We start from the raw sequence: 13,340 nt of genomic DNA on the forward strand, positions 1-13,340 counted from the left end.
AGAAGATAATAGCGTGAAATGGTGCCATATTGATGGAAGCGCTCATCATGTCAGTACTTTTTTTTGTAAGAAAGAAGACTGATGATTTAGTATACTTAACAGTATGCTAATGATATTTAGTATACTAAACAGTATTTGCTGCAGAGCTCTGCTTGAAAGGAAAACTGAGATTTGTAGCAACAGTTAAATGGGGAGATACTTAAGCAGTAAGAGCTCCGGTACCAGCCTTGATCCAGGGTTGCATCCATCACCTTTCTTTGCCACTGGTCACTTTTGAGAAAAAATGCAAGAATCTCTGTAACACATAACTTTAGGAGATTTTACATATAGGGATCTTTTTGTCCGATCTATTCAGGTACCTAATGTCCTAGATTGAGTCACAACTCTCATTGATATAAATATCTAGGACAATGATTCTGCTTCAGTATATTTTACTTTTGTTTGCTTTTCTTCCTAGCTCAGGGTAGAACTATTTCAAGCTCTCAAAGTATTACCTATTACAGTCCCCCCAGTTCTAGCTTTAAGTTTGAGAACATACCAAACATACTGTGCTTGGTGACCTATCATCTGAGGAGAGTGGTCTGAAAAGAGTTGTCTCATCTTCTGAGCATGTGATTGTGACTTGTCAGCAGAGGGACGCGAGATGGGGAGGAGTTTTGCGTCTCCTGCACTGAGCTTGAGGCTGTTGTCTTGATGAAAGGGGTTCCCTAGGGAATCTGAGTTGGGTCCTCAGCTCCATGGTGGCTCTCACTTGAGCAGTGCCATTGAGCATTGGGTGCAGTGCACTATTAATTACATGCGTCTTTCATGATCCCCCTTACGAATACTCACAACGATTCAGTGCTGGCTTCTTTGCTAGGCCTTGTCAGCATGAGTATGTGCGAACTGTCGAGCTGTCTAACCTCTGCAGTCGTGATGAAGCAACTGCGAATTGCAAACACACACACACAAACTGAGACCTCTTGAGAAACATGAAGGTAAAACATTCGGTCTATTTCCCACTGGCAGGATGGCCCCTGGAATACACCCTGCCTGTTGATGACATGACTTTGGCATGGTCAAGTTCTCAGCTCGTTCATAAACTGTCTAGACAACCTCTGACAAACACATAAATACCCCCTGTGCCTCTGTAAAAATGTGAAGAGTATCTTTTACTTCGTGGTATGGCCAGAAGATAAAACCAATATTTGTAAGGTTCTTTTAGCTTACTAATGCAAGAGGTGGAAATACCTGGGGAACTGATACCTTCATTTGTAAATGCAGTTTGCCTTCAAATGGATTCTTCTTGTCTTTTGACTCTGTCATTGCCAAAAAAAGTGCAAGACTAAAAGCAAAGCGTGCACATGAGCAGTGGAGGCAATGGAAGATAGGGAAGCAGTCAGTGCAAGGGACAGTTTTAAAAGGTGAAAGACTGCAGTGGAATTCAGGCAGCTACAGTGCTACATCAAGGTCTTTAAAGAGTTACAAAATGTAAGAACTACCAACAGTTTGTTAGATTTCCTTAAATAAACAAGTTATTAATAGTTACACGTAACAATAGTTACATAAGGAAACGAACAGTTGGTAGTACTTGAAGTGGGCCAATTTGTGTACCAGAACTTCCTGAGAACTTCAGATCGGCATACAGGCATGGTTTTAATGTCCATGTATCCCAAGAAATAGCTGCACTGGGGTTTGCCCCTTATCGCAAATTTTCATTTTACTTTTATTTTTATTACGACCTGGTTGCTACTTGTTCAAACAAGTTAGTACGTCTTTTCAGAGTTTAAAAGATTTCAGGAAAAAATTAAGACTGGTGTTCAGTAACTGCAATTCAGTGCTTGCTAACTGCACTACCTGTCTGCTTATGTTTAACTGTTAGCAGCTTCAGTTGTTTGATACTCAAAGTTAAGTTGGTTCGTCTGAAGGCCAAATAGGAAAATAACGACAGACCCTCTTCCATGTTCATTCTCTAAAATAAAATCCATCTAGAGAGGTTTATGAGCTGAAACAAATCGCTCAGAAGCTATCTGCAAGCTTCCATGAAAGCCAATAAATTAATTAATTCCTCTCTTCCTGAATGGTTCCTTAGCACCCAGGAAGATGCAAAGGTTAGACTTTGGGTTTTTTTAAATGAACCTTGACATTCTGAATTAAAGCTGAAAAAATTATAGCATTCCAGGTGAGTGCTTCCCAAATTCAAGTTTTCCGGGTTTCGTTCATGCTCGCACTAGTTAAATGAAGTCAGCCACCCTGTTGTAAGGCAGACATGCACTAAAAGTCAACGTAACGCGCCAGGAGCAGCCTCCTCCTGCTCCCCAACAGCAAGTGCAGAAGTCGCTGCCTACCGTCCGTTGCCATTTTCCGTGACTGCCCTGACGTTGTGGTCAGTCTGAACCCCGCTGGCAGCGTTTCCGAGGAGCCGGGCATCATGCTGATCCCGTGCACCTCGCGCGGGGGAAACTGCCGTCGCCACGAGGGGCCGCGGCGGAAGTTCTTGTCATCGCTCTGTCGAGGAACAGGTTTGCGTTTGATAAAGCAAAACCAAATCTGTGGTTAATTACCCAGCTGCCCCTCCTGCTACCACGTTCATCTCACGGCAAACACCCTGCTCCGTCTTTGCATCCAGTAACTAGTACACAGAATTTATCCCACATTTTGGGCATTCAGTCCTTAAACCTTTTACTCCTCATATGTAGAAAAACAAGACTTGAACATTTTTTCAGTGAACTCTAACATGAAGATTTTCTATAAATGGATCTGAGATTCCCCATCCCAAATAATTGCCCCATCCCAATTCAAATTCTACTACAGCTTGATTATCTTTAAAGAAAACAACAAGCACACACTTTCTCTATTTTATTTTTCTCTACCACACTTTCTCTATTTTATTTTTTTCCTCTCATAACTGCCCTAACAAATAGGCTACAGAGACATTCCCCAATTTGCTCTGGCCAGTGCAGTTTCCATTCCTTTCTGTATGTGTCCTCTATAGAATAAGTTCATTTAAGGTAAGAACACCAAGCAAATTATTTTGAAAAATAATTTTGAATAAGCAATAATAAAGAGGTTACTTAAAAAACCCTGACCTTGGCATTCCTTTTTTTTTTCAGCTGTAACTGGCTCTAACGACTTACGAATTAACATATCTTTGTGCATTGCATTACATTTTTACAAATATTTTCCTGTGATATTTTATAAATATTTTAAAGAAAATTAATTACTTCCTCAAGTCTTCTTTCAGTTCCTAGTGCTAAAAGGTTGTTGTATTCTCTCTCAAGGATCTGCCGTGCCTAGAGATACCAAAGGAAACAATAAAATGATTGAGGTTGAATAAAAAATGATTAATAGGTACAGATTAACAAGAAGTAGCATGAACAAACTTGCCTGGGTGTTTTGTGTTGGTATCTGTAATAATAAAGCTAAACTGCTGTAATCGAAATTTTCATCAAGTGCTATAAGTGAACCATGTACACCACTTTCTAGAATATTATTTGCATATTCTCGTAGGCCAATAGCTTGTATCCAGCGTATGACTCGATCATTGCTCCATACCAGCACATCTGTAAGGACATAACATGAGTTCAGTCTCCTGAGATGTGATAACTTGCAAATTGTACAAGTCCATGCATATAGTTGTGCATGCACTGGAGATGTCCTATGGCTTTAGTTTTCATATGAGGAATGATAGCTATTAATATTAACTCAAATGGCTTCACTACCTCCTATCAAAACCTTAGGTGTGGTAGGATGTGAACACTGTGATTTTATCCACTTTAACTTAAATGTTTATTCTAAACTATATATGTTTCTAAAGGAGAAAGGTGTTCCAGAAGGCACCTGCAGAAGACAATTCCTCCCACTCTCTTAGATACCTGTTGCCCTTTTCTCTTTATCAAGCTGGTATCTTGCAGAGGAGGGTGTCTCATGCACCTTCCAGGGTCTCATTTCAGATGCTGTGCTTAGAAAGTAACCCAGAAAAAAAAAACCTGAGAAAGCAGAGTGGTGTCATTACAGACACACACATTTAAAGAAAAAAAAAAAAAAAAAAACCTTTTCAAATCCCAGGCAAGGTTTTACAGCTTAACAGTGAAAGGGAGCAGAAGAAATATCTCTTTAAGGCTTCATTTGAGAAATTTGTCTCAAACATTTTGAGAGTTGGGCCAGCACCTGCCATTTTACAACATGCCAGGAAGTAAACTGTGAATTCACAGAAAACACAGAATTCACAGAAACTATTTTTACTTCTGAACGTTGGTCCATGCCAGTTATAAAGATAAGGCAACAAAAGGAGCTACAAAAACATTTTTTAGGATCTGGCTATTAAGAAGAAAAAAAAAAAAAACACCAACCCTGTATGTAACCTCCATCCTGGACCAAGAGCATCTCAAGCTTGGCTAAAACACAACGTGGCAGCCAGGAATCACCAAGATGAAGTCCCAATAGGAACCATGTCTATCTGGTGGGTGTGGAAGAGGTGAAGGTTGGGAGGAGGCCAGTGGCCCCCATGGTAAGGAGGGCTACCTTGGAGCTACACCGCAACCTCAGACCGATACCCAGCTCCTCCGCCTGAGTCCCGGGTGGCACCCGGACGAGCTGACTGACACTGGGGCCATCTCCACATCCTTGCATTCATGGTAGCCACTCAGTCCTCCTCTCTAGTGCCCAGCTTTTTTAGCTCTTCCCATCAGCATTGCACTTGAGAAGCATTAAGTGCTGTCAGAGCCTGTAATGCTTAAAGAAATCAGAGGATTCACTTCTGACAATGGGAGACAAACCCTTACGGTCACATGTAAGAACCACCATACAGGGAGCTTCCAAATGCCCTAGGGAGCTTTATACTGGAAAGACAAGAACTCAGTAACCAGCTATTAACTCTTTGAATAAGCCCAACTCTGTTAAGAACTAACCTTTTAGATCAAAGCCTGACAGAGAGCAAATATTAAATTGCAAACTCTTTCCTCCCACAGCTGCCTCGGTGGTCACCCCTCCAAGTAACTTGACTGTAAAGCACATTTTAAAATAAGAAATCAAAGGCAAAGATTGTTCAGAAGCAGAGAGGTAGTGTTAGGGCCCAAAGTCCTCAGATTTCCCATGTTGTTCCCAGCAAGTTCCACTCAGGGTATCTGGCCTCGTGTTTCTGAAACTGCGGAAGGTTGGGATGAGATCTGCCCCGGAATCCAACTTAGCAAATGGTACAGAGATCAAACCACTCAAAATTACAAGCCCAGTTTAGCAAAGTACTTAACTGTGCATAATTTGAGAAGTGTTTCTGTGCTCTGAAAACAGGGATGGACTTATGTAAGCTCTCCTTTAAGCACATGCTTAAATGCTTTGCTAAAATGGCATGACAAGGGGTTGATAGTGTGAAGCTTCAAAAGAAGAAACATTCCCAGTATTCATTCCCAGGAGCTATCACCTTTTATTTCATGCTGACTCATTTCTCTTCGCTTTTCCAGTTCTTTTCTATCATAATTCAACCTCTTTAAACACATGATTCCATACTGCAAGCTTGTTCTGTTATTTAAAGAGAAACATTTACAGAGTTAATAAAAATAATTTCGAAGATGGGAACATATTTAGGATGTATTTATTTCCTGCATTTCACATGAGATGCTTCATGGTGCTCATGTAGCAAATGTCAAGGCACCTGGGGAGAGCACAACCATAAAAAGAGCTCCACAGACTTTAAAAATGAAATGGTCAAAATGCAAATGAAGACATCTGAATACATGATGTAACATAAGAAACCCTAGCAATAATTTTTTTCTGAGTATGAAAGTCCACCCTTTGGAGCCCATGGAAATGTTTTGTCAAATCATGCCTTGCAAAAAAGTGTCAAAACAGACAGACAAGCAACCAACCAACCAAAAAAACCCACCCACTCCTTGTCATACTACCATAATTCCCCATAAAGCCTAAATGACTGTCTTTCACTATTTCTAGTTTAGCTTACCAGTTATCTCCCTAGACAACCTGACCATCAATTGTTTTTATTCTTAACAGCTTTTGTGTGAGGCACCCAACAGCACTTCATGAATGTCAGATGTCTGACCTTCAGGTCTTGGTCTACCAGCTTCTGACCCTTTCGACCACTTAAGAAATTGTTACTATTTATGTATTGTCAAAGCGTAATGCATACATTAACAACTCTTTGCTCTGCATTTTGGAACTATCTATAACAATTTGTAGTTATGAGAGACAAAATTGCAGTGCGGTAGTTGCTATTTCTGAAGGAACTTTTCTCGGGTCTGATTGCTGGCCCTTACTTTCTGTGCAGTTGGCCATGCATCAACATTAAAAATTAAGTGCTTTTACTCTGGGCAGCACTGAACACCACATCAGGCAAATAGAAGTCTTTAAACGTGTAGTCGTTACGCGAACATACCGATGAAAGCTATCGACCATTTTTAAGTGCACACGCAGATCTTTCTTTGTCAGATGATCTAACATCCTCGCATCTACCAGGCACTCCATAAAATAACTGCGGTACTGAGGTAAGCCCAGACTGGGGAGCCATTCGTTACCTATCCATTCGTGGTTCATATCGCCATAAGCCAGGGTCTACAGAAAAAAGAAAAAGGACAAAAATTTGTTTTGATTGTTTAAGCCTCTACCATGAAATGAAGCCAACAATATATGCTGTTTCTTTCTAGTACAAGCTCTCATTTTAGGAAGCTTGACTTAGAACAGCTTGTTAAAGTTGTGCATTATTCCATCATTTGAACTGTTGTAAGAAGATATTTGTTACTAATAGCAACAGTTTTACTTTGCTATATTTCATTTTCTGGCTTTGCAAAATGTTAAAAACTGTTGTAGTAAGAAGTTATAGTTTCAAACCAGAAACCTTCAAGAAACCTCCAACTCCTGGAGCACTTGTGCTAGGCTTCAATTTGGAAACACAGATTTGGCCTCAGTGAAGCAACCGAAGTTTGGGCAGCCTTTAATGGGAGCTTTGATTTCCTCAGTGAGATCTAACGACTGGTCTCATTAATGCAATTCCTGATTACGCACCCGTAGTCCTTCAGAGACAAAGGTTGAGACTGTAACCAGCTTATAGCTAAGTGCATCAAATGTAGAGCTCAGTAAATTACTTCTTCAAAACAGCAGCAAGCCACACATACTTCCAAGAAGCCACTGTGCAGGTAAGTATCAGTCTGGCCCAATGCAAAAGTGCTTTTTCTTCTTGGGAGCTGCCAGATGGAAGCAGGTCCCTTCATGAGACCTGACTCAGGGATTGGTTTCAGGCCTCCCTTCAAAGCTTAGTTGTGTCCATTTTTTTATCAGATGTTACTCCAAATGAAAACCAGAGAGCTAAAGTTAGGAGGGGAGTTCGGCAATAGGTGGACTAGAAATATCAGCTTTAGTTCTTGCTGGACTTTAGGGGGAAAAGGAATGCGCTAAGTAACAAGAATGAGATTGTGTACGTTCACGCATGGAGAGGACTGCAGATCTTGGGAGAGGAACGTATGGGTACAGTATGCTCCTTACTGACTGATACAGCTGGAAAATGCTTTCCATTGGCATCTGGGTAATTCCAAATGTCCTCATTCCTTTAGAGTATTTCTGCCCATGGAACTGCTCAGCTTCAATAACAAGATATTTGCAGCTATTTCCTTGGATTCTCTTTTCTAATTCCTTATCATTCCTGGAACATTAACAAATCTTTAATGGATGGCCCTGTTAAGTATAGGATTCTACTGAGGCCCTGAGAAAATCACGCTGTAGAGCAATTAGAGAACAATTTCATTATGCTGTACAGCAATTTCCTTTTGGAAATATATTTGCAATCTCTTTGTGATTTACCCAGTAAAGCTGTCCAGAAATTATTTTATTTGTATTACAGCAACTGTAAAATGTAGTAATTACAATTCAATCCTTGTGCTAATGTCACCAGACTCCTCTGCTCCTACTGATGCAATGTGAGCTGCACTATCACTTGTTTTCCCTTCGAAAAGTGATGTGAAAGGGTCATACCTGAGCCCAGCTGCCTTCTTCAGACTCTTTCTGTGTAATCAGCAGGAAGGAATTAGTAAAGCAGGTAAAAAGACAATAAAAAAAGAGTTAAAAAAGAGATGCTGTTTTCATGCATGGTCATCTTTTAGAACAAATGAAAACATACAGGTAAAATGTGCCAATAAAATATCTGAACTCATGTCAGTGGCAATGCTCTGGACTAAATCACCTGAAGAAATCCAAGTTAAGGTGAAGAACACGTAATCTTAGTAAAGCACATCTAGCTGGGTTTTTGAGGTATTTGAGGTCTTTATAGCTTGGTGAAACTTTACAGCATTGTCTCAAGCTCTTTTTATAGTTTTCCAGGCAAAACAGTCATTTGTTTTTCAAAGCTGAGTATTTGTTGGTTCTACTTAAATATTGTAACATGTACAATAAAAGATGTGTCTTTGTGAACAGATTGTAAAAGAAGGAACTTTTTTTACATAATCTTTTTTATGACAGAAATATATCGCTTTGCCTGGCCAGTTAACCAGGATCAGCTGTATTTCTGGCCAATTGAGTGTTGTTATTCTGATAGTTGTCTTTACCAATAATAATAAAATTCAAAAACAGCTTAGTTGTTGTAAAACACACGCACACACAAAAACAATATAAAAAAGCATACCGATGACAATTTATTTTATGCATGTGTGTACAGGTTAAAATGATAAGAAATCAGCCTTGCATTAAAAATTAGGTTGAGCTCCTTCCCCCACGATTTATCAATCAGGCTGACCATAAAGCTTTTGAAACTAGAGATAGGGTTTTCACACACACTGTGTATTGTCTTTTGTTGCTAGCGAGTTGTTGCTATGAAATAATGAACCACTAAAACAAAACGTAAAATAGCCTGTGTTCCAAGGCACTGTAAACAACTGGAACTGTTGACTAAAATCTACCAATGTGTATTTGGGCCCAGTGAAGCTAGGAGAGATTTGCCAAAAATACATAAATGACACGCTCTGCATGCCCTAAATCAAAGAACAGGAATGCACTGGGATAGACGTGGGAAGACTCAGTTCTGCTGAAAACATTGGATTGTGATCATGCACCATTCTCAAGCCTTTCTTGAGTTGTTTCTTTCCGTTTCATCAGAAGCAGATGAATGGATGTGTTGTACCTGAAATAACTACAAGTTCCTTTCCCACTGGCAGTGAAGCTGTAATGTACCATAAGACTCCAGCACAGTATGGCTGTTAGGTTGCTACAGGCTTTGTAGTTGCAACACAGCTTGTATGGTCTTTTGCAGAGAAATGACATAACTGTCCTTGAAATTCAGTTTCACTACTGCTTTTGCCTTTCTAACTGCATGCTTGGGAAAGCGATATAGCATTGGTGGAAAAGCAGATGCATCTCACTTCTGGCACCAAAAAACCCCAAACATTTAAACGAAACTGGAGAGACTAACCGTTTTAGCCGGAGCAGCGAGATTTTCCATTTCTTCGTGGGTCACCCAGACATTGCCTGAGGGCTATGAACAAGGCCCGCAGGAAGCAGGTGCAATCCGCAATAGGTAAGCAGTGGTAAAGAAGAAAGGCAGCACCACTGTAAGTTAACAGCGTATAGCATCACGGTCAGCACGGCACGGCCCGGCCTCTACCGCGCGGCAGCCGGCGACGGCCTCTCGCAACGCGCCCGCGCGCGCTGCTCTTTAGGGGACTCCCAACACACGTCGCACGTGTTATTCCTGCTAGCTCCACTGGACGACGTGTTTAATCCGTCAGAGTACCGCCCCCAGAGGAAAGAGCAAAAAGTAAGAGTCAGGTTTTGTGCCCAACCCGCAAATGCAACCTCTAGGTCATGACTCTGTCCAGAAGGAAGTTTCCTTTCAGGTCTACATACTCTGCGTGCATCACATGATCCTTCTGTAGCTAAAGAAACATTACTGCCCACAATGTATGTCAAGACAAGTCAAGAAAATTCATTTGCAGAGTGACTTGATCCCATGCTATTGTTTTCAATAGGATTATTGCTAGGACGGTGGGATAAGGAAGGGGAATGGAAGCACCAGTGCCCATAGAGTGAAAGGTGCCAGGTTTTCCTGAGGGCAAAAGTAAATCGACTCTTTTTGGAGCAAGAGGAAGGCAGCATGACTTGTGGAAATGCACTTTCCACAGTAGTATAGCTTCCTGCAGCCAATTATTCAGGAAAAGAGCAGAAATGAAGAAGATTTATTCCCAATATTTATAGTTTGGATGTATTGGTTTCTCATGTCACAAGTGTCAATTCTCCTATGCTTTGAATCAAAAAAAAAAAAAAAAAAAAGAAATCTGTTTAGTAATTGATAGTTGCATTGAGTTCATCATGCTTTACTTAAACACTTATATTATGGTTCACAGTATTATCGTGGTTATAAGATATACAACAATTCTGTGAAGAGAAAGTATCAGATGAATAGCTATAATTTTTAAAGAACCTTAGAAATGTGACAATAAAATACTGTTTGACAGGAACATCAGATTTTTATTGTCCAGCTTCCCAACTGCCCATGTATCTCACTGATTCTGAATGAAATGCTGAAACCCCCTAAAGATATTGCAACTCTAATTCCCACCAGAAGATTCTTTATAAATTGTGTGAAGGTTAGCGATGAGAAGAAATGAGAATATTATTATTATAATAATCTCAGTACTAGAAGTCTGAGCAGCACAATTTGAGTAGTAGTCTTCATTCTTCACCTCTTTGCTGTATTTCTGATCAAGTCTCATTTTTCTCCTTATTTTGCATTTTTGTTTCAGAATCTGCTGCCTCTTTCATAGTCACCACTAAAGCCACCACTGCCTGGCTCTCATGAAATTCCTCTTTCATTACTTTATTTCTTTTTCTCGCTAACGCTGCCCACCGTATTTCTTCATTGTCCAACAAAATGTGCTTTGTGTTTATAGTACACACATTCCCACTCTTCTGCAGTTTACTTTGTTACTCTTCTTTCCTCTTTCCTTTCAGACCTGTAACTCCTTCATTTTCTCCTTCATCTTCCTCTCCTTCCGATGACATCCCCTCTCCTCTCCCCTCTCTGCTGAAGGCCTGGCCTCCACTGCTCCCTTCGAACTCTCCCCACCTCGATTTATTGCTGCTCTTGAAACGAGAAGCATGAAGAAACTAGTCAGCAGATTCAGACTCGGTAATGTTTTGAAAGAATGCAATAAAGGGGGCGCAAGAAACAGGTCTCGAGAGATCCGTATTCCTACATGACCTTCCCCTGCCAAAAAAAGGTTGAGTGAGAAACACAATTTGATTTCATTGTGAGAGGTGACTTGAAGGAAGAAAAAGGCAAAAAATACAAGCAAAATTACAAATAAGATTCTCAGTATTGATCATTTAGGTAACATCAAGGTTAATCAAAAGCACATCTGAAAAAGCAGAATATGCACTAAAGGAAAAATACCAGCAATCACGAATCAAGGCTGTGACGAGTAGGTACTTCTTGCCTCTACAGGACCATTCGCACTGATTTTGAAGTGGGTGTTATCCCAGCTATGAGCCGCTCTTGTGCTGTAAGAGTCTTTCTGCAGACTCTTACAGAGGCAAGCAGGGAATAAAAGTTAGCTGAACATGACTCACTGTTCTGGATGTTGGAGGTGCTGATGGACTCGTAAGAGAGACCATCTCCTGGATTGCTAGGCGCAGTTTCAAGCGATGAAGAGGATTGCTGATCCCAATTTCTCTCTGAATCTCAGTATCAGACAAAGCCGACATGATAGCTCCGCTCTTGACGTTGGCGCGGCAGGCAGCGACGTACCAAGCTGGCATTCCTAGCCAGAGCTGTGGAGAGAAGGAAGCCATCAGGCATGCTGTCTTTCACGAAATTAGTCCCCAAGGCACCTAGCAGCTTGAATAAGCCTCATAATACATGCAAATGAGAATTATTATCGTAATCATTTAAAAATACGACATTGCTTCCAAATCTTTGAAATTGTCATGACTTCGTATGAACACTTTGTTTCTTTCATTGTGAACAGAAATTTAAAGCAAGGGATGTTTTCAACTCTTCTTAGTGCTGTCCACTGCCATCACTTGGACTACTCCTTTCCTGGGCCCTTCATGAGCAAAGACTGACAAACATCAATATGGCTGGAAAGTTGCTTGACAGTCTTACCACAGATAGAAAATCACCGCATTGCAACTTATTAACCATTTTACATTTTTTTTTTTTTTTTTTTACTGTTGTGCTAAAATAGGTTTCTCTCTCTTCCCATGCTAGTCCCAGGCTGTCATTTTTTTTTTAGAACAAATAAGGAGATGCCCAGCCTAGTGAGACCTGAGGTCTTCCTACAAATCTCTCTCACAGGTCATTATGTTCCAGCTAGAAATTCCTGCCACCAAAATGTGACTACAGCTATGTCACCTCTGGATTCAGTAGATGATAGGTATTTGTCACTTGAGGCTTTTCCTTTTCTTACCGTAGTCTTACTAGCTTAGGTTAGTGACAGCACTTCCAGTAGCCTTGCCTGGTACATACTCTCTAAGAATTTTGCTAGGTTTCCTCTGCTTACTCATCTTGCGCTGCTTCATTCCTATGACTGTGAGTGTCTACGGATCTTTTCTCCCAAAGGACATCATTTCCATAATAGGGATACATACCTGCGGGAGGTTTTTGTCACAGAATGAAATTCATCCTGCTGTAGAGAAAAGAAGGCCTAAGCAGTGAATGCCACAGCCACTGAAACACTGGGGGATCACATAATCAAAAAGACAGTCAGACCTAATTAGGTGCTTGACTCTAGGGAACAGCTGATGAGCATGAAGCCTGGGAGAGTAGATACTTCATTCTTGAGAGTAGCCCTCACCTGCCCTCTTGCCTCAGAGCATATATGGATCATACGAATGAACTCAGTGAAGTCCCCGAGACCTCTATCTCCCCATGCATCGCAAAAAGACCACTCAAAACTAGCTGCTTACATGATTTTCAGAGTTAACTCTTAAAAATGGCTTACTAAAGTGAACACGATATCTAAGAAATTAAGCAGTACTTAAGCAGTACTCAGTATTTAAAATGTATCTCAACAATGCCTATGCTACATGCAGACGACCAGAATAAATGCTAAGGTAGGGAAGTTAAGCCCTGAAAAGTTTGGAAATGTCACAAAACAATCATATCCGCTATTTTTACTTTACTTTTTTGCTCTTTTCATGCTAATTTGGGCTTATATTCCAAGATCACCTGCTAGGCTTTCCCCAAGAGGATATGAAATGCACAGTGTCCATCTGCCAACTGTGTACATCAGCTCACTGGATAGATTCAGTATTTCTACCCTCATTGCATTTTATCATCCATAAATCCAGGTATGCAATCTGCATTCAATATGTAACTACAATATAAACATCCTCATGGGTACTCCTTTGCTGCTCTCATCATATTT

At 40.6% G+C, this 13,340-nt stretch overlaps 1 protein-coding gene across 1 annotated transcript in view; it reads right to left on the bottom strand.

Moving 5' to 3' along the window:
* PPFIA2 (PPFI scaffold protein A2) overlaps window positions 1–13,340 on the bottom strand; it is a 285,048-nt gene that overhangs the window by 3,636 nt on the left and 268,072 nt on the right. The window contains exons 24-32 of the mRNA XM_088531206.1: window positions 11,542–11,742; window positions 9,386–9,448; window positions 7,957–7,986; window positions 6,368–6,543; window positions 5,399–5,496; window positions 3,367–3,542; window positions 3,204–3,272; window positions 2,328–2,487; window positions 832–924 (exon numbers count right to left, since the gene is read on the bottom strand). Coding sequence (XP_088387332.1) covers window positions 866–924; window positions 2,328–2,487; window positions 3,204–3,272; window positions 3,367–3,542; window positions 5,399–5,496; window positions 6,368–6,543; window positions 7,957–7,986; window positions 9,386–9,448; window positions 11,542–11,742 — 1,032 coding nt within the window. The 3' untranslated portion in view covers window positions 832–865. The remainder of the gene's footprint in view (window positions 1–831; window positions 925–2,327; window positions 2,488–3,203; window positions 3,273–3,366; window positions 3,543–5,398; window positions 5,497–6,367; window positions 6,544–7,956; window positions 7,987–9,385; window positions 9,449–11,541; window positions 11,743–13,340) is intronic.

Source organism: Tinamus guttatus, unplaced genomic scaffold, assembly GCF_059628265.1.
Source record: "Tinamus guttatus ecotype Peru unplaced genomic scaffold, ASM5962826v1 Tinamus_guttatus_pri_ptg000399l, whole genome shotgun sequence".
In the NCBI taxonomy this organism is placed as follows: Eukaryota; Metazoa; Chordata; class Aves; order Tinamiformes; family Tinamidae; genus Tinamus; species Tinamus guttatus.